Source organism: Anoplophora glabripennis, unplaced genomic scaffold (assembly GCF_000390285.2).
Source record: "Anoplophora glabripennis isolate ALB-LARVAE unplaced genomic scaffold, Agla_2.0 scaffold456, whole genome shotgun sequence".
NCBI lineage: Eukaryota > Metazoa > Arthropoda > Insecta > Coleoptera > Cerambycidae > Anoplophora > Anoplophora glabripennis.
The window spans coordinates 109,435-131,922 of NW_019426021.1; the positions used below are offsets into that span (position 1 = coordinate 109,435).

The 22,488-nt window shown below is 31.1% G+C and overlaps 1 protein-coding gene across 1 annotated transcript; it reads left to right on the plus strand.

Annotated features, from left to right (window-relative positions):
* The first annotated feature begins 251 nt into the window (after window positions 1–251).
* LOC108908799 (tetratricopeptide repeat protein 25-like) lies at window positions 252–16,428 on the plus strand. Its single transcript, XM_023457240.1, has 5 exons — window positions 252–423; window positions 2,168–2,272; window positions 4,890–5,209; window positions 12,063–12,444; window positions 16,181–16,428. Exons 1-5 carry the CDS (start codon window positions 252–254, stop codon window positions 16,426–16,428), a joined length of 1,227 nt encoding a protein of 408 aa, XP_023313008.1.
* Window positions 16,429–22,488: the final 6,060 nt, after the last annotated feature.

The window sequence follows — 22,488 nt, forward strand, 5'->3', positions numbered from 1 at the left end:
AATTGATCACACCTTCCGTATCCATAGAAACGCCCAACGTGTTAGTTTTCACAGTATTATATCCATTAATGGTGCATCAAAATTGTTATTGAACGGCAAATTTATTTCTAATTCGGCTCAGTTTTCCCTAAATTGCATATAATGCAGCAATAAATCAGGATTAATGTGCGCCTAAATATAAATTTAAAATTTACGTGTAACACGCATATTAAAACTAAATTAAAGGTGCACCGTAAAAAGTCGATTCGAATATGGGGGATTCTGCATTGAGTTTCAAAGAAAAACGTTTAAGTCTAGCACGAGAGGTTGATGTATTTCAGAGCTTTGTAAGGACTAATGCTAATGCACTGGCACTGGAGACACACGAAGAAGAGCCGCTAATACTTTTAACTGAGGATCTAAAGGAGGCGAAAAAAGAAGAAGGTATACTAATGGCAGCTTTTTCTTTTGTATAAATAGAAGTATCTTAAATAGCACATTACTTTTTTTCTGAAAGTGAATAAACAAGTAGAAAAATTTTCTATTACTATTCTATTAAAAATTCTATTACTATTTTGTGAAAGAAATTGTATTGAAATATTGAACATTAAGTGAACCGATATTTTCTTAAGTGACTATACAAATATTTGAAAATAATGATCCTTAAAAATATTTAAAAGCAACTATTGTGAAATGTTGTTATTCTCTCAGTCAAACAGAGTTAAAAAGCTGTATCAGAAAATACATTTTTGTACATTTACTGATACCTATACATTCGCCTTAGAATTTTATTGATTTAGCACACTTTGAGGTTGAATCAATGTCGAAGTACTCATATTGATTGCCCTGTTTTTTAAATGTCTACCCCTCTTATAAAGGGCGTCCCAAAATTCACGGAAGAAGTAATTTTGATAAAAAACATAGTTTTTTAATCAAAAATTATAAAGTATACAGTATAAGGTCATATATGGAATAGCATATCGGGTAAATGGTTTCCACAGCTTTGATGACACATATCTACTCTTTTGTCGAGACTTTCCATAACCATTTTGCATAAATGCAGCTGAATTTCATTGATACAGTGCCCAATTTCCTCTTTCAAGGCGTGGGTAGCCGTGGGCTTGTTGACTTCAAAAAAACCCAAAAGAAAAAGTCCAAAGGTATTAAATCGCATGATCTCGGCGGTCAATTCTGATCACCAAAACGGGAGACACAGTCTCTACAACCAGGAAATGTCTCATACAGTAATTGAATCGTTTCTCGGGCTATATGGCATGTGGCACTGTCATATTGAAACCAGATGTTGTTTCTACATTCATATCTTGCAATTTAGTCACTGGATTATCATGTCGCGATAGCGAGTACCGTTAACTGTTATTGCCTGACCAGCCGTATTTTCGAAGATGATGTCTCTAGCCCAAAATCCGCACCAAACTGTAATACGTTGTGGATGCATTTGTTTCTCAACAACCACTCGTGGATTTTATGGATATCAAATGCGACAATTTTGTCGATTAACGAAGCCATCAAGATGCAAGCGAGCCTCATCGCTGAAGATGATTTTGTTCGAAAAATCAACATCCACTTGCTGCCGTTCTATAACACAGCCCCACAAAAAAAATTGAAATTATTTTCTCCGATATCTGAGGAGGTGCACTTTATGTTTTTGGGGTTGCTGAATCCGAATCCGGGGTCCGTTTAACCCCATCACGTCAGGGTCAAGGGCATCTGAAGGTCAAATTGCGGAATGACTATTAAAAAATCTGGAAAAATTTATATATATGTTTTCGGGGTCGCTAAATCTGAATCTGGGGTTCTCTTGACCTTGAAGTGTCAGAATCAAGGTCAAATAAAGGTCAAAACCCTAAAATTTGATGATATGATATTTTTGACCCCGGATTCCGAAAGAGCAGAAAATTTTACATCCGAATACGTATTTACCACAAACATAACAGAAATGATATGGGGTTTTTGGGTTGTCATGCTCATGTCTATGGGTTCTACTACTTGTAGCTTTATACTCTGGTGAGGCCAAGGTAGCCACCTCAACAGAGCCGCGGTCACTGGATGACGACGCCTGCGGGCCCGCTTTCCCACCCTGACCAGCCGCCGATACTGGGGTTCCATCCCCCTGCATCGTAAATTTCTCCGTTGTGTTTGCCATGACGGCATACGCGTCCTGTTCCAGGGACTTTGCCGGATAGCGGGACAACTCCGTTGCCCGCCGTCACCACGGGGAGGTGCCCTGGATGCAAACACACGGATGAAATTTTTCACTCTTTCAGAATCCGGAGTAAGAAAATATTATATCGTTATATTACGACGTGATTGGCTCAAATGAATACCAGAATCGTGATCAACGACCCGAAAAATATCAACTCATCAAAGACCCAAGATCTCAATTTACAGCCAAAAGCTGGAAAATGGATTTGATTTTGGATGACCATCACGTGACCTACAAAGGTCTGTTCTAAAAAAAAGTCAATACATATTCGGACGTAAAATTTTCTGCTCTTCAAGAATTCGGGGTCAAAATGATCATATCATCAAATTTTAGGGTTCTGACCTTTATTTGACCTTGATTCTGACACTTTAAGGTCAAGAGAACCCCAGATTCAGATTTAGCGACCACGAAAACATATATATAAATTTTTCCAGATTTTTTAATAGTCATTCCGCAATTTGACCTTCAGATGCTCTTGACTCTGACGTGATGGGGTTAAACGGACCCCGGATTCGGATTCAGCAACCCCAAAAACATGGAGTGCATTTCCTCAGATATCGGAGAAAATAATTTCAATTTTTTTTGTGGGGCTGTGAATCCATTCAACTGACTCTCACTCTGCGTAGTCAGTAGCCTTCAGTTTTTGTGTCAATTGAACTTTTTAAGCACGAAGATGCAAATCTTTCATGAGAATATGCTGTAGAGAGCTTTTGAAAATGTCCCGTTCTCAACCACGGTTGCTGTTTCTGGACACTCAGCAACACTCTCACAAACTGCTCAGATATTTTATGTTGAACGACTTGTACACGGACGGCCAGAGTGTTTAAGATCACTAACTGATACAGTCTCCTTGAATTTTTCATTTAATCTCTTCACAATTGATAAAGTGAGAGCACTATTCCGATAGTATTTTGTACGAAAATTGCGAATGGTAATTGACAAACCTTCATTATTTATTATTTTTAAAATATTGCTCAACAATTAAAGCACATTGTTCTTTCGTGAAGCGCTCCATTTTTAATAACCTTGAACTGCCACGCTGTTTTTTTTTTGCGTTTGAAACACTTTGCCGCACACATGGCGCAAAATACAAATCTTGCGTGAATTTTGGGACACTCGCTAGTAACTATGGTTGTAGTATTCAAATGAAGTCCTTTGATAGAATGAATTGCCTATTTTTTTTTCTTTTAAATAATATCGCTGGCCATATTTCTTCATTCTATGTTAATACATAAAAAAAGTAAATCTGAACGAGGTTTATATACGAAAATAATGACAAATAAACATAAATTAAATATTAAAAATATGTAAATATGTCCCAAAAAACGATTTTTTTTTGTTTCTTTTGAAATATGTTAGTTTATCATGTTTTAAAAGCCCCTTCAAAAAATCAGCTCAAAAACAATTTTTTTAGAGGTCGCTCAGGATTTTTAAAAATTTCAAAAATCGTCAAAAATTTAATTTTTGACGATTTTATTAAGGTTGAAAAAAATTTCAATTCTGAAAATTTCAAATCGATACTTTAATGTCTAAAGGTAACTCATAATTATTTTAACATTCAAAGTAGTGTACCTATGTTTTCGAGCGACCTCTAAAAGTAAATATCAACAAACTAATAATTTTTTTTATTGAATTTGATGAACAAAAGAATAAATCATTTGACACTAAAAAATTTTTTTAGAACTGATTTTTTGAGGGGGCTCTTAAAACATGATAAACTAACATATTTTCACAAGAGACACGAAAACAGAGTACGAAGGAAAATAATAAAAGGCGTTGAAGGTTAGTATTGATTTCGGAGTGTCCTAAATCAGATTGCAAATATAACCTCACTCTTTCTTGTAAAGAATCTATAATCTTCCTTATTCGTTATTATTTCTAATTTTATTATTATCTTATTTTATGCCCGACTTTTATAAACTTAGTTGAACTTTTAGACTTGGTTATACACGATACAAAACAAGATTTAGATTTTTTTCACTCGTTCTATAATAATGTTAAATTATGTTTATTTGTTTATTTCCGTGTATCAGTCTTTTTTGGATTCTTCTTTTTTGTGTATTAATCAACTAATTAAAATAATCCATTGAATAACTGTAGTTTATGTCGAAAAACAACCTGAAAAAATCAATATTGTGCAATTTACACCAAAATCTATGAAAAAAACATTATTTTTCGCAAATACGTACTGTTTAAATTTAAATATCTATTTTTAAATACCTAATTTCATCTCTTTATCTTTTCAATGTTGCAATATGCCAAATAAAATCCAAAAATTATAAAATATCAAAAATTCTTGTAAAAAATATTTCGGAACTGTGAGGATTGAAAATACATTTCTTTTTAATAGTTTCATTATGTTAAATTAGATATGCATTTAGAAATATCCTGTACAGAAAGTTAAGGCTGAGGGTTCAATATTATATTTTTAAATTAGAATTTAAAAAAGTTTTGTAACAAGTCTAAATGTAAGTCAAGAACGAAGGCATAATGCAATTAGTAATGACATCCATATCCTTTAGGGATGTGAAGCAACAGTCATTTTAGTTAGCTTGTAATGTAAATCTCAAGGTGTCCTAAAACAATTATTATAAAATCGGCGAATTGTACATTTAAACATCTTTTCTTACGTTAAGTTAAACGTCTGCTTTTCTTAAAAATTACAGTACAATTATTGTTATAACAGAACCTAATGACGGCCAAGAACCTATTTCGGCGGAAGCAACAAAAAAGCTATCAGAGCAGTTGAGTCAGGAAGTTAAAAAAAAGAGGAGAAAAAGAAAAAAGAACGGGAGGAATGAGGAGATATACTGCGACAAAGACAGAGCGGCTGCTGTTAATTTGGGTTCGAAGGACATCAAACAATCTTTGAGGCTAAAAAGGAAACAAGACCGGTCAAAATTTTTGCAGATCCCGGAGGAAGCGGAACCTGGGACGTTTCTGGCTTTAGGAAATTACGAGATGTGTAGGGGTGACCTCCGAATTGCCACAGATTTTATTTCAAAGGTTATATCCCTCTTGTTTACATTTTATAGTTGTGGAATATGGAAAAGTATATTTATGAACTGTCTTAAATTATAAATAGAATTTAAACAGGGAAAGTACCTACACTTAAAATTGGCGAGTAATTTTAACATATTTTTTACTTTCCTTCCTGGGAATGGTCAAGCGAAATAGGCTTGGTATTTCTAGAAACTACACGACTTGGAATTGGAGTTTTTCGTTTAATTAACTACTAGATTTGATTTTATACCATTTGGAACAATTATTTTTAAATAATTTGAAAGATTCCAAAATATTATTTTTTAAATATTTAATAAAGTTTCAATTTTATACCCATACTTTGGTGTTATGCTGTGCTATGTCAACTAAAGTTTTCAAAAAATTACTGTTTAATTATTTCAATTTAATTTTTCTTTTTAAACAGCAAAAGTTATTATAACTTGGAAATTAATTTAGGTCACTTTTAATTTATTTTACCCTACTTACATACTTTTTTACTTTATAGTTTTTTGATAATTTTCCAGTGTTTTTAAATTAATATCATTCTTATTTCAAAGGGCATTGGATAGGCACAGATGGACAGTAAAGTTAACATGCTTTCCATATGAATTTTTTTTTATCGGAAAACTCAATTTATCAAATAGAAATTGACTGTTTCTTGCGCTGGTTTATATTACAAAGTTTATGTAATGCAGCATAAATCCTAAGAGATGTTTTATTAAATATTTTAGAAATGCGGAGGAGATAATGAATATGAATTTATCGAAATTTATTCTCGAATCTCTAACATTTACTGTAATTTTTGTTTCATCTTTTAGTCATTACTTAATTGTTTATATTGCAGAAATATGTATATGAAAAGTACTTATATACATTATATGACATTTTTAGATACAACTTGCAAGAAATGTAAAAATTTTGTCTACGCTGTAAATCAGTAAACGGTGCATGTTACAAGATTATGGCATCCTGCTTTCGATAAAGTTTTGGTAGAAGTCTTAAAAATTCATAATTTATAATAATTTTGCAATCTATAAAATACTTTTACACCCTTCATCTTGGTAAACGTTTTTCCTATCAATATTTTTTTAATTATTATAGTTGCAGTAAATTCTTCGTACATCAGCATAGATATGTATGTATACAGAGTGGAAACTTTAACTGGAATAAATTCGCTACCGGGGAGCTTAATAATTTTTCGAAAAATTCCCGAGCCCTTCAAGGAGGGCGGAAACCACCCCCAACTTTTTGTTTCAAATGCAACAATATGGCGTGTAACCCTTCATTAGAAAGGTGACAGAAAAGCGAATCCAAGCGTACTGATCTCACATTTATAATTTTTCAAGGGGTTGCATAACATTAAAATGTAATTGTTAAGTTTATTGCTTTTCAACGTAACAATTGTTCAAAATGTGCACCATTTAATTGTTGGCAACATCCTACTCTGGGATAGCTTTCGTACCTTACATTACGTAACATTTCCGGTGTTATTGCCCTAGTTTCATCTCTTATTCTTTCCTTTAGCTCATCAATGTTATTTGGTTTTTGAATGTAAACCTTACTTTTGAGATGTCCTCACAAAAAAATCCATATGCAATATGCGAAATGTAGCCCCATACATTTAGCATATTGTTTGAAAAAGGTATACATAAATACCTACATTCAAACGTTGCGGTGTCTCGGGAATTTTTCGAAAAATTATTCAGCTCCCTGGTAGTGAATTTAATCCAGTTAAAGTCTGCACCCTGTATATGTAACACATAGCTACCGCATACCAACATACGCATACCCAAGCGTAGGTTCTCCATAAAGTGATATAATTTAATCATTCATAGATTTGTTAATTGATAAGAACCACCAAATTGTTTATTAAATAATTATTAAATCAGATTAATCAATAAGAAAGAAGAAACATTTTATTAATATATGTTTTATACAAAACAAATATTTTCACGAGCATATTTGTACGATATTTACTTTTATGTCAGTTATTTTTAAAGAGTTAATACATAAAATGGAAACAAATAATTTATCGCATCTATACTTAGAAATCTATAGATAGAAGATCCTTGAATCATTTGATAATGTTTTTTTTCATTCGCCTTNAGATTAGTGACAGTATTGAACTGCTGGAATCCATTGTACTGAAGGAATTCGGAAATTAATCTCGTTTTGAAATCATTTAAGTTAGCAGATATAAAATGAGTAACATTGAAATCACCTAAAATTAATATATTTTTAACATCAACAAGATTATATTCAAAAGATTCTAGAAAAAACTCTAAATCATTATTACTTATTTGTGGTGGAACATATATTATGTAAACATACAGAAAAGAGAGTATATGTATATGTAACACATAGATAGATATACGCATACCCAAGCGTAGGTTATCCAAAAAGTGATATAATTTAATCATCCATAGATTTGTTAATTGATAAGAACAACCAAATTGTTTATTAAATAATTATTAAATCAGATTAATCTATAACAAAGAAGAAACATTTTATTAATATATGTTTTATACAAAACAAATATTTTCACGAGCATATTTGTACGATATTTACTTTTATGTCAGTAATTTTTAAAGAGTTAATACATAAAATGGAAACAAATAATTTATCGCATCTATACTTAGAAATCTATAGATAGAAGATCCTTGAATCATTTGATAATGTTTTTTTCATTCGTCTTTTTTCTTTGATGAGTTAGCAGTACAATATATTTATTTTACGAGACATATGAAAATGTTTTCATCTTAACAAAATGCAGTATCTTTCCTAAGCACGTGTAGAAAATTAAGAATTATATTCTTTGACATTTTTGGAGGAAAAAATTTTGCAGACATTATGTATATCACATTTAAAACTGATATTTTATACTGATTTTTGGGCCAGCAATATAGGTGCTAGTCCTGGTCATTTGCTTGAATCAGAATTTTTTTTGGTTTTTCCCGGCCCCTCTCTGTATGGTGTGTGTTGTGTGTTTTATCTATATTAATTTACCTCTTCCTGATGATATTTGTAACAGAAAAGTTTTATACAAAAAAGTTCTATCTTCGCGTTTTTTTTGTAAATTAAAATTCATTTATTCAACGAAAATGAAGGCCGACCCTGTGTTATTTATTAAAAACTTTGGAAATGTTTTTATGCGACCCGAGATGCAACCTTATAATTTAAGTCGGTATAATCTAATACTAGTAATAATAAAAGGTTATATTGTCTAAAAATTTATGCAGTCAACTGATTTTGTATATGTATTGAATTCATTACTCACTTAATTATTAAATATTAAGCATCGCCCATAGACCCATCAGAGTTAAAAAGTGAAAGATTCCAGATAAAAGTTTTTATTTTGTAATTCCACCATAGTTACAGTGTAATTTTTATAAATAAGTAAAAAATAAGAATAGCGTGCCGATTACGTAATTAAAAACAAGATTCTTATTTCTTACTTTGCTTAATTTTTTAGTTTGTGCACTAGTTTTACAATGAACCGAGAAAACAATGCATTTACTATTTCCGAACGTGTCGATATGGTGTTAGTGTGTGGTGCAGCCGGAGAAAATGCGCTCACGGCGACTAGATTGTACCGGGAACGATGGCCACAACGTCACCCCCATGTGCGAATACAATCCTACATTGCATTCAGCGGCTGCGAGATACGGGTTATTCCTCGAGGAGAAGGACTTGGCCAGCAAGTGAACCTTGATGCTGAAGATGCCGTGTTGGAAAATCTTGACGAAGACCCCACAATTAGTTCTCGACGACTCGCACAGCAACTAGGAACCTCATCTCGTACCGTATATCGCACTTAAGGCGCCAACTGTTACACCCCTATCATCTGCAACCAGTTCAATAGATTTTACCTCCGGATTGTGATCAACGAATGTCTTTTTGCAGATGGTGTAGACTTTCCTGCTTATGTTTGCGTAACACATGAGGCGACATTTACCCGTGATGAAGTGAATTTCCACAATATGCACATATGGGCTGATGAAAATCCTCACGCGACTAGGGAAAGTCATTTTCAATATTGGTTCTCGGTAAATGTTTGGGCTGGCATAATAGGCGATGTACTTGTGGGTCCCTATTTCTTTGAAGGACGACTAAATGGACCAACATATGCTAACTTTTTGGAGAACCGGTTGCCTGAATTATTGGTCGATGTGGCATTACAACGTGGCTCCTCAACGTCTCGAGAAGTAACGAGACTTTTTATTGAAATGTTTCCTCAACGGACTGGACGCTTTGGTCCTGTTCCACCTTGGTCACCCGATCTAAATCCAATGAACTTTTATCTTTGGAGTCACTTAAGTCCTTGGTTTACAATACTCCAATTACTACGGTGGAAGAATTGCGAAACCGTATACTTGAAGCTGCTGACACAGAATTGGGGGCGTCGGTGCCATGGCTGTATCCGCGCTAATGGGGATCAATTTAAACATTTTCTCTAGAAATAGAAAGTTTTATTTCATTTTGTTCCATATTTTAATGGAGTGTGTTTAGTGCACGCAGTTGGCAGCTATATATGTTTATGGATATGGTTTTGTTTGCGAACTCTTGCAGTAACAACAATGCATTTAAGATAGTAATTACTATCAATTATTATAATAAGAAAATATCAGTTTTTTTTAAATATCTATTTTTCTTAGTTTGTACTTTTGCACTGAAAATTTCCCAAAAAATTGAGTAATATCTTTCTATCTTTCAACGACGATTTGTTTACGCGGCAAGTCTACAGCTCGTAACTCATCGTACAGAACACGGACAGGACCGTTCAAGAGAAAATATTTTGATCCATAATTGAACTTTAATTTCCGAAAAAAAACCCGCAAAAATAGAACTTTTTTGTATAAGACTTTTCTATTACAAATATTGTTAGGAAGCTGTAGTTTAATTTTTATAGATTATACACGCCACACCCTGTAGGTATACTCTTCGTTGAAAATGTTTCTCTAATCAAATATGTAAAATCAAGGTGTCTGGTCTATATAAAAATAATATATATTTTTTATAAAAAAAGGAAAATATCGTAGAAACAGTATTTATCTGCATTCTAAACGGGAAATATTAGAACACGTTAATTTTAGGAAAGGGAACAAGGGAAAAATGCTATAAAATGTTATGTTTAATCTTTAATGTAATCATTGACTGTCATTAATTTATATTTACAGAAATGTAATAGTACAGAGAAAGTCTCCAACAGAAACTTTGATATATCCTAATGAGATAAATTTAACTGATTTTATTATGCCTGAATTTAATCAGAGCATAATATATAAATTTCTAGTCAGTTGTTTTCTACGGTTATGTCGTTTTACAATAGAGCTGACCTAATATAATTTTAAGTTATACAAAAGAAATAAACTGAACCTGACCTAACCTATCTATTTACATAGATTTTAGTTATGTTAGGTTAAATCTTCCTTTACATAAAAAATTAAATCCAAACTGACTTTTTGCAGAAAAATATCAGGTATACATAAGTTTTCTTTTACATGTGTTACATAAATAAAATTTAACTTGACTTTACCTTGCCTGATGATTTCTACACAGTGTTAGGTTAGGTTATATAAAAAAACTTAAGAAGGTTATTCTTAAGTTTTTTTATATAACCTAACCTAACACTGTGTAGAAATCATCAGGCAAGGTAAAGTTTTTCTATGCATGTGTTATATTTAAAAACTTAACCTAACTTGACCTAACCTAACTTAATGTTGACAAGAAATACTGAGATAACTTACGTGTGTAAAATACAGTAGTTTTAAGAGATGTATTTACGGAAATAAGAAAAAGGTAAACTTAACCCAAGTCGTTAATTTTATATAAATTATCTATAAATCTGTGACGTAAATGTACAACCATGTAGAGGAAATACCATTTATACAGTCTAATTAATGAGTTTCCTAAAAATCCAGTTGCTCCTATTTCATTGCTTATACTTGATGAATATAGATTAAATAACCAATGGTAGAACTATTTTGTGTCCAAACTAAATGCAAAGATATACATATTCTATAAATTTTTCTAATGAAAATATTAATGTCTTCCAAGGAACACGTGAGTACTATTCTGTTCTCATAAAATACTATTTCAGCAAAAAATTTCTTAATAAATATCTATTTATCATAAATGTATCACAGTTATTTTAGCTATTTATAGATAAGACCACGGACAATATAGCTTATAAAACATTGAATATTATTGAAAATAAATTAGAAAATAATAGCAATTTAACAGATAGAACTAACTTAAATGTAGGATGTATAATGAAATTATTAAGTTTATGTAGGTATAATAAGTTCATGTATAAAAATTTTTTTAAGCTTTTAGTGCCACCATACATTGTCATCCAAACTAAACATCTTTAGATTTCCAATTACTTTCAATTTGCACAGCCAGTGTTATTTTTAAAACAACAAAAATAGTTTTTTTTTAAATATATGTCCTTGGTCTTTCATCAAAAAATTCAGTTAATATTTCAAAACAATCCGTAGACATAGAATACATTTTCAAAAAAGGGGCATGATATATTTTCTACAAGTGTTAGTAATTTAATATTATTTGTCTTTTCTGTGACATTGCTCAAAAATTTAATGTCGTGCATCCCAGAAGCAAAGATCCTGCGGACATAAGTTTACATCAACTTTTCTCATCAAAATGTATTAGAAAAACATATTCTTCAATTTTCTACACGTGCTAGAAACATATTTTATTATATATAAATATCAAGCTTTTACTTATATTAGTATTATATTACGTACACTCTCTATCTAATATTCTACATGTGTTGTTCTCTACTGAATATTTTCATACAATCAATATCACACACTAATGTTTCTCTAATTTTCAGGCGCTTGAGCTCAACCCAGCTGAAAAGAATGCTCTAGTTGCCAGAAGCAAGTGCTACATCCTACTAGGCCAACCTGATAACGCTTTGAAAGATGCCGAAACCGCTCTGCAAGTCGACAGGCATTTCATGAAAGCGATATATCAAAAAGCAGAGGCACTGTACTATCTTGGAGAATTTGAACAAAGTTTAGTATTTTTCCATAGGGGTTTGCATATAAGACCTGACCATGAGAAATTCAAACTAGGAGTCCACAAGGCACAAAAGGCCATAGAAAACGCCATAGGGTCCTCGTTTTCAGATCTAATACGATCTCGTGCTGCGAGTATCAGCAATATTTCTGAGAAATCATCAGCGACTGTTGAGTCTGTCTCAGAGAGTACTAGTAACAAAAGCGAGCATATAAGTAAGTAACCAAAATTAACTTGTAAGCGTATGTCTAAAAAATAGGGAAAAAACTACAGTTCAAGCAATGAACTGTTCGATAATATGCATAAGATGGATAATAATACACAGGGTGGTCCGAATTTTATGCAGCAAACTTCGAGGGCAGATAGAGTCTCCTTAAAATAATAGGTATTTGCCTTATAAACATAGGTCTGGAACGGCCCCGTTTTAGAGATACAGGGTGTTGGAGTTGTTAAAAATAAAATATTTTTTGTTTATATCTCGGGAATCTATTAACCGATCTCAATAAAATTTGGTACAGATAATGTATGATAGTAGGCCTTACATTCTCTAAAATATGAACTTTAAAGGTTCAACCAGTGATGTACAACTGGACATGGGTCACCCCTTTTTTACAAAAAAAGTCATTGTAACTGATTTATATTCTAATGCACAAAATACGTAAAAAAGGTAACTTGAATTTTTTCCCTAAGAATCGCCGTTATTCATACCAATCCCCTTGTGGCAAACAGTTCTAACCATAATATTACAAGAATATTTTTGTTTATGCTTAAAAGTAAGTGCAATTTGTAAGCACCCTGTCTAAATTCCCAGTCATTTCTTAACATTCTGCAAAACCATCTACGTATTTGAATTATTAGAGGATGTTCCATTAAATATACGACAAAATAGCTGGATATAATGGATGGAGCTCCTGTGCATGCTGGGAGAATAATATAAGAATGGCTTAATAAAAATTATATGGGGCGATGCATAGGTAGAAGACCAAATGCCAATGTAAACTATAATGGTGCAGAGGGTCCAGTGTCTTGGCCAGCCACATTTCCATATCTAAACCGCCTGGACTTCTATGTTTGGGGTTATCTGAAAAGTAAAGTTTATTCTACTCCAACAAATACAAGACTACAAGTACTGCAATGAATAGAAGATGGGTATAATGAATTAAAAGAAAACCACCACATGATATTAGCTTCAATTAATTCCATTAATAGAAGATGTCAGAAATGTATCGATGTGGCTGGTTCGCATTCTGAACAATTGTTGTAAATACGTAACGTTAATTTTGTTTCTTGTTTAGTTGCTGTTGCTTGGTAAATATATTTTTATTATTATTTTGATTTAAATTGGTTTTATTTGTAAGGAGTATTAGGCCTCCAGGGAAAACTAAAAACGTCAGGAACACTACCTCACAGGTGGTGTAGAAAGTAGTGTAAATAATTTTGTTGATGTGCTTACAAATTGCACTTATTTTTAAGCATAAACATAAATATTCTTGTAATATTACGAGTATGGTTAGAAGTGTTTGCCACAAGGGGATTGTATTGGTATGAATAACTTGAGAACAGCGAATCTTAGCGAAAAAATTAAAGTTTCCTTTTTTACGTATTTTGTGCATTAGAATATAAAACGGTTTAAATGAGTTATAAAAAATGAAGTGGCGTAGTTTTTTTTTTGTAAAAAATCATTTTTTTTAACAACTTCTACACCCTCTATCTTTAAAACGGGGCTGTTCCAGACCAATATTTGTAGGGCAAACACATATTATTTTAACCAGATCAATCTGCCCTCGAAGTTTCCTGCATAAAATTCGGACCACCCTGTATGTACATAATCTTTAAAATTAGTTCTCCAATTTGGCAAATAAGAATAGTAAAATTTAATTTAATTTATCTTTAAATCTGTATTGAATATCATTCATTCGATTCATAATTTAATTGTGAATTCACAACTTTGAAAATGGGCGTCGTGGATAAGTCCCATAAGGTTTATTTGGTACCCATTTCATGCATATTTAAGAAAAACGCAATGCCTATGTATGTAGTAGTTACGTACATAGTTATCCAACATGATTAGTGACTTTAAGTTAAATAGTATGTACAGGGTGATTCACTATATTTTGACCCCTCCTTTAACATTTTTGTTTTAAGAGTTATTAAAAAAATGTGAAATACAAAAGTTGCACGATTTTTTATGAATTGAAAATTGAAATATTATTTGGAATTAAAATATAGAAAATGGAGAAGAACTTTATATAAATTTTCTACTTCTGTGTAACCCATTTTAATTAAATAGTAATACATACTGTCAAACAATAGCAATATTATCATGACATTACCTGTCACTGTCACGGCCTGCCATATAACATTGTCCATGAATTAGGCCCCTCACGGCCTAATTAGTGAGATTTAGTTAAAATACCTATACGCATTTTGGACCATATCAATGTCCGATATGTCAAAATATATTACAACCAAATCTGTAAATCCTTATGTAATTGGAAAAAGGCAGAAATGCCTGAAAGATGTCTAACAATTGTTACAAGATATCTTATTTTCTTAATAAAAAAACTTCTTTTCGATTTTTAATAGTATCTCGCTTATTGTCAGAAATGGACCCAACAAACCCTAAGTGACTATGTTCGATAGGGAACGTTCTATCCAAATATGTAAAAATATACAGGGTGTTCCATTTAAATTAACAAAGTTAGCATCAGCGGCCATTTCGTTTGGACTTCATTTGTTTTTCAACCATCATTTTCGAAAAATTCACAACAATTTAGAACACAGTGTTGTTTTAAAAGATCAACAAAATCCAAATTTGAGTTTTCCACGTCAATTGAACTGCACAGAAGGGGTGGCCATACCTATCTATACCTGCTCATATCTTTTAAACACCTTGTATAATTCTGATCAAATGAATCGCTGATTCAGTTACATTAAAGTTAGTTAATAATTTGCAACCTTGTTAAATTCTCGTATCTCTTATATCTCTCTTTGATATAATTTATCTGATACGAGTACCTACAAATTAGTGGTTCTTAAAAAGCGGCAAAAATGTGCAAATCACTAATCGCTAATGTTATTATTTTGTTATAATTCTCATAGATGCAAATGAACACGATTGAATTTTTTTTTATCATTTAAAATAACGATTGATAGACATGAAACATTTAACTATTTTAAAACAGAAAAATTAAGATTCTGATGTAATTACTATCTGGATTAACTAAACTTAGAGTAAATAATCGAAACAATGTTTTTCAACATCTATGCACTTTCTACAATGCCGGACTAAGGAATTAATTGCTTGTTATATTTAGTCTGGATCAGTAACACTCCTAACGTCATCGATGTCATCAAAATTAAATACTTCTTTTGTTTTTAACAACCAGAATAAAATCAGAAGTTAAATCATATGAACAACAAGACGTATTAGTTACAAGGTTTCTACAATACTGTCGGAATAGAAGCGTTGTTAGGAAAGTGATCCATGAGTCAATGAAAAATATTTCCTATCTTCTACACTTAACTTTTTCATAAAGCATTTTCAGAATTTCAAATAATAAATGTGAAAGTCTAAATAATAATGATAATATTGAAAAACATGCTTGAAAACTGAAAACAAAAGGATATCTTGCACACAATGCAGCTAGTCCACGATATTTAATTTAAAAATGAATAATTGTAACAAAACGTCTTTTCTATTCACTGAATATAATTTCCTTTTTTATTTTGTTGCTGAAGTTAGCAGTAGTATTAATTTTGAAGACAATTTTAGAAAAAAAAATCTTCAAAGGTGGAATAATATCCGGTAATAACGTATGTAACACTTCAACACTTATTGCGATTAGTCGACAAACATTGTCATTTTTCGTGTGTATATTCGCTTTACTACTAATATAAAATTTACGTAATTATCACTTCTGTTTTAAGATCCAACTCCTAAGTCTGCTAATAGGACTACACCTCAAGGAACCAACAAGTCTTTGAAGAAGAGTAGGTTGCTTAGAGAGCTAGCCCCAGATAAAGATTATTTGGATAACTTGATGCACAATCCCAATATAAAATGTAAATATAAAGGAAACGATTCCACAGTCGAAAAATACATAAAGGAGACAGTGGAATACTTAAATGCTAGGCAAGAATTTTGGAGGCAACAGTTACCAGCAAATCTGAAATAAGGACAAAATATTTTTAAACAGTTGTTACATAGATGTAAAGTACAAATGATAAGTGACAAAAGTCAACAACATATTAAGCATACATATGATTAGGTTGTTAAGCTTTTATAAATGTGTGATTCATGTAAGATGAAACAGTGGATTTTTCAAGCATTACCTACCATTCAGATTATTTAATAATTCAGTCATCATTAATGAGTGTAACTGTGACATTGCCGCATACTTTCAGGGCTGATTCGTCTGTTCAAATAAAAAAATTAAATAAATGACGATTTTTCTTTAGAGGATTTTTATGTGCTGCTTCACAGATTGAACGTGAAACATAGTTTTTGATGCTCTTTCTTCTATCTACAGCTAATGCATGATTAAAAACCAACCAGTGACGTTAAAATTATAAGGGTTCTGAGGGGACTTAACTGTTAAATGTTAAGTTTTCTTTTACATATTAGAAGTAAAACCATGAGGGGAGCATAAATGAAAATTTTTTCAAAATTTTTATTTATTTGATTGAAAGAAAATCGAATGAATAAATTCAATATTTGTTCTTAATTTTAAAGAAATTAGAACAAACTAATTTTGCATTTTTCGAAGAAGATTTTATATTCCAGTATTCCAGTATTTGGAACGGTAAGGAGCTTCTTTGTGAACTTTGGCGCATCGCGCCTTCTACTTTCCGGGAAGGGTAGTAAGTACCCTCACTCATGGGTCTCTATTTTAGTGGGGATTGACCCTGCGAAAAGTAGTTGAAGGCAGCTTCGTAGTACTGATTGGAAAGTTACGCGAAAATATGAAACTCCCTCGGAACTTGGAATACGACACTTTTATGTTCATATCTTTAATAGTTTTTGAGAAATTGATCAAAAACTGTACATTCCACCTTTGAAGGAAAAATCGTAGAGCCCTTTGGAACAGATTTAGGAAATATTGTTCCTTGTACTGTGTGTACGATGAAAGGAATAGCCCTAAACGTATGTAGAAATTTTGTAGAAATAGAGTACATAAATAGTTTTCTATGGATTAAATCAGCTTTGATAGAATTTACACTTGTTATCTCACGAATTTGTGATTATTAATATGATTTCTTGTATTTTGTAATACATACTTTATGTGCTTTTCTAAATTTTCAGTACTTAATAAAGAATAAAAAAATATCGTTTTATATTTCCCTTCTATTTGTTGTAAAATTATTTTGAAGGACTCCGATTAACACGGATATATCAAATCTATACAAATACAAATATTTGCAGCAGACTATTTCGTACTGTTCATGAAGGAAAAATAATTTTAAACATATAAACAATGAAGAGTAAACATTTTGTGTTTATCTTAACGTGGACATACGGTATGCACATAAATGCGGCATGAATTAATTTCCATGTCAATATATTTCTAATATTTCAGCCAATTTATATATGAGCAACAAATATGCAATACAATTTCTTAACATTTCTATACATTGGAAGAGCACTTATACTTAATTATTTCTGTTATTTTTTCTATTCTTCATTGGTACTGATACTTTTAATTCATATCTACTTTTAGTATAATAAAATGTTATTAAAACAGTTGTTTTTTTTACAATTCCATTTACCTTACATAGTAACAGTTTATTCGTCCATTAGGTTTATTAGATTAATAATAATTATATCTTAGATTATACAAGGCGTAACATTACATGTGTGAAAACTGAAAGAGCATTTTCCACATTGAAATTTAAGATCATTTTTCCTCTAAAGCCTTTGTTTCGGAGATACGGAGTATTGAAGTTTAAAATAAATAATATTATACCTTTAAATATCTTCTGTAAAGTTGACTACATTTGATAAGTTCTTTTTTTAATTTGTTAGAATTAGCTTAATACCTTTACAAAAGAGTAATTAATTATTTTAATTATTTAAAACCTTGTTTAAAACAATTTTCTTTTTAAATTTATTTTCATTATTCTATGTTTCCAATACGATCAAACCTTTCTTTAGATCTTGAAAATATTGATTTTTAGAGACGAAATGTGGAAGACGTTCTATAAAATAATGTTCTAACATTATTTGTATATGAAATAGACCCAGTTAAGCATCCCCATAAAATGTTATGAAAAACTAGGTCCTAATACAGAAGATAATGAAGTTTACCTACATAAACACTGGTTACAGACCAATTAATACGTTAAAAATTCATAACTGTGCTTTGTACTTTTTCCCTACATCCTCTAATTCTAAAATTTATATTCTTAGTTCCATTAACATTCGGCAATGAGATTTTTGCTATGGCTAAGGATAAGGCTACGTTGGAAGAAGAAGCCATTTTCGACAAATAAAATCCTTCAATTTTTGACGCGTTGTAATACTCTAATAATAACTGTACATACATATAGGTTTAAATTTTTAAAAATTACTTACGCTTGCTAAATGTAGACATGAGGCACTTTTGAAATTTAAAATACAAGTATATTCATGTTCATATAGTAAGAATCATTTCCTTTAACAACTTTTGACTTTTTCGTAATTAATTTTACGGTACTAATTATTAATGAGTAATATCCTGAACTAGTTACAAATCATGAGGCAAGTGCTCTGTGATGAAATAAATGTTACTTCTTCTGCGACTATTACATCAACAGTTTTAATTTGATTTAAATTAAAAAAGATTTCTGGATGATTTTATCATTATACAATGCATAACTGGAAATACATGATCAAATTAGTGGCTCGTATGTCACAAAATAATGAATAATGTTCATATAAACACGTGTTCGAAAACGATTTGTTTTCAAGATAATGAATGATAAAAATCGTATTTTTTAATTACAATGAAGATTTTATTCAAATTTGATGTGCAATCTTAAGCAGGATTCGTATCACTTTTGATGTACATCCAAAGCGAATCACTCAGGGTAATCACCCTCGTTTAAATATTTTCATCTAGTTTGCTGTTTCACCTCCTAGGCACTGTCACTGTTCTTATTTCGTATCTGTGAAAAGTAAAAGGACAACTAATAGTGGTGCCAGATGGCAAGATATCTCGTTCAAGAAGGAATGCAAATATTATCGGCGGAGGAATTCAATTGTTGGTGGGTAAAACCATGGGTTTCAAGGAGAGAAAATCTGAGATCTTGATCAGATTTAAATATTCGACTGGCGGTTGTGAAGTGAACAGTGGCGGTTTACATTTTTCACAGGGCTTTCACTTTGTAGGAATCATCGGTTCGGGGAACGACTCTTTCATTAAAAGTTGGTCTGGGATCGATATATTTCATCCTTCATCTTTAGTGTACACCAAGGGTGAAACCAAAAAATGAAAGGCAATTTACATTTATCACTTTGGATGATTCCTCCAAGATGATCATCAAAAGTGACAAATGTAAATGACTTTTAAAGGCGAATTTACACGATGCAATTTGGATGTACTTACATTCAGGATGATTCATCTAAGGTGAAACCGATAGTGAAAAGGCAGAACTGTTTATCTTGGATGAAATGTTGATGAATCATCCTCGACGTACATCCAAATTGCATCGTGTAAATTCGCCTTTAGTTTCTGATAATCTGGAATACATTTTATATAGAAAAGATTACTTTTCTGAGTTGGACTTACAATTAGTAATTTTCGATGGCAACTTTATTTGTCTTCCAAGAATAGGTTCTTGCTGCATCGTTAGTATTCATCATTTTTGAGATAAATATCAACATTGCCACGCCATGCAGTGTTAAAAATAAAAGTTTAAAAAATTATAAACGTTTAGTACTCCGAAAAATTAAAAAGATGCATTTTCGAGACATAGATTTAAAATTATTTTCGAGATATAGGATATAATATATCCATATATTATAAGTATTTTAAACGGATTGACGAAATCAATTAAAATTAGATAATTAGAGTAATGCCCTAATAAATCATAATTTAAATATAACGATGATAAATAAGATAATTCAGGAACGGAATTTGGAGGATATCTTATTTTGAGAAGTACTGTCAAGACAGTGAAATGTTTGAAAAAAGAGTGACGTTTTCTGAAAGGGTAAAATAAATTTTTAGAAGATACTCTGCACCGTTTTCGAAAAAATTGTAAAATGTTATCATAAAACCCTTCTTGATGGTGTGCACAATATAACCACACTAAATTTGATGACATACATGACATCACAAAAATATTTCCTGAAAGGTAATATCGTTTAACTTATAAAACCAATATCTTCCTTCATTTAATGAATAAAAATATTTATATTTATTGTTCAAATACTTTTTTAATTTTTATTGTTTGCTTGTATTGTCAGGTCCAGTGGTAGATTGAGAAAATTTAAATGGCTATAATAATTAATAATAAATCTTGGGACCCATACCATTTTTTTGGAGATGATTTTGAAGCACTTTCATGATTAAAGAACGATAATAATTGAGTAATAATAAATTAAATGAAGGGTGGATCTTGAAAAGGGTTGTACATATATTTGTAATTTTTTTTTCATAATCAGTTGATAAATACAATCAGTTCTTATTTTTTCTGCGAAATTAATTTTTCTTCATTTAAATTTTAATTATGTAGATATTAACATTTTCAATTTTCAAAATGTATTAAGTTTAAGAAAATTGAAAATTTTGTGAAAAATATGAAAACTTCTATTTGTATTTAGCGGATAATTATGAAAAAAATACTCTGAAAATATACGTGCAACCCTTCTCAAGATCCCCAGATAAAAATTTTGTTGATGTTCGATGACCATGCATTTTATGTATGTATATACGTGTCAATTATAATGGATTTGAAGCTCGTCACTTGTACTGTGTTCTTACCACATCCAGCCTGTACAAGCACTCATTCACTAGATTAACATTTTGTAGATGTTTAAATGGACACCCAGATCGCCAGACCTGAATAATTTGAACTCCTTTATTTGGAGTAAAGTTTGCTGTATGAAGAACCAGTTCTACAACAGAGAACAAAAGAAAGCTGCAACACAGAATTCAACATGGGATATTTGGGAGAGCGCGTAAATCTTTTTAAAGAAGATGTAGAACCTGCATTAGCATGTAAGGAAGACAGTTTGCACATATTCTCCAATAACGTATTTTTATGAAATAAGACTTTTAAACCGTCGAAAGTGATAGGATACATAGCAATATTTTTAATTAACCTTTCTCCTACAGAAAACGGTACCATTTTTACGAAAACTCAGTTCAGATTCTTATAATATAATAAAAATTATAACCTTGTATCTCAGAAATTAAGCATTTTCGGAATATGTTCATATGAACATCTTTCTTATATTTTGAAGTACTTTTAAATAATTTTTTATATCGTTTTCAACAACTTCCTTATTAAAACAGTTATAGATTCAAAATGACAGGTCCTACATTACTGGAAAAGGGAACAAACAAATTTCACAAATTCTTTAGTGATTTTTGAAATGCATACAGCATCAGTGAAAAATGAGCAGCATCTTGAAGCTTTAAATTCCTAGTTTCAAGATCTTTGGACAAAACAACTTTTTTATCGAGCAATCAAAAGAAATACCTTGAGAAAAAAATGTAACATTTTTTTATTCTTTTAGGAGTATCTACGGGGGCGATGCATGCAAAAATTGCTATTTAGTAAATACCTTAAATACCCTTTACCCAATTTTGTTGTAATTTGGCAGTGTTATTTGTACCTTATGTTATTTAGATGTTATTAATAACAAATTATAAAAAAATTTTAATTTCCAAAAGAAACTTTTCCCCATATTTCTTGTGTGGTCCAGGGATATGCAATTAAGTGTATTTTTTTCTCCAAAAATTAATCAAGATACGAAAAACATTCAAGAAACAAAAAAGTTGTATTTTTAGTTGCTTAATTAAACATTTTTATTTTTTAAACAACAACATTTTTTAGTCAAAAATATTCGTTAAGGTACCGGGACGCCACTGACCTTAATAAATTTAATCAAGTTAGGGTAAAATTAGCGCCTTAACACTACAAATAACACTGCCAAAATACAACATAATTGGGTAAAGGGTATTTAAGATATTTACTAAATAGCAATTTTTTTACAAAAATTTATCACTTCAAAACGAAGCATCTGCGGA

Excerpts from the sequence above, each read along its gene's own strand:
- LOC108908799 (XM_023457240.1), top strand. The coding sequence starts at position 252 with ATGGGGGATTCTGCATTGAGTTTCAAAGAAAAACGTTTAAGTCTAGCA. Across the intron at positions 5,210-12,062 it reads CCACAGATTTTATTTCAAAG|GCGCTTGAGCTCAACCCAGC; the intron begins GTTATATCCCTC and ends TCTAATTTTCAG. Across the intron at positions 12,445-16,180 it reads GTCTGTCTCAGAGAGTACTA|ATCCAACTCCTAAGTCTGCT; the intron begins GTAACAAAAGCG and ends TTCTGTTTTAAG.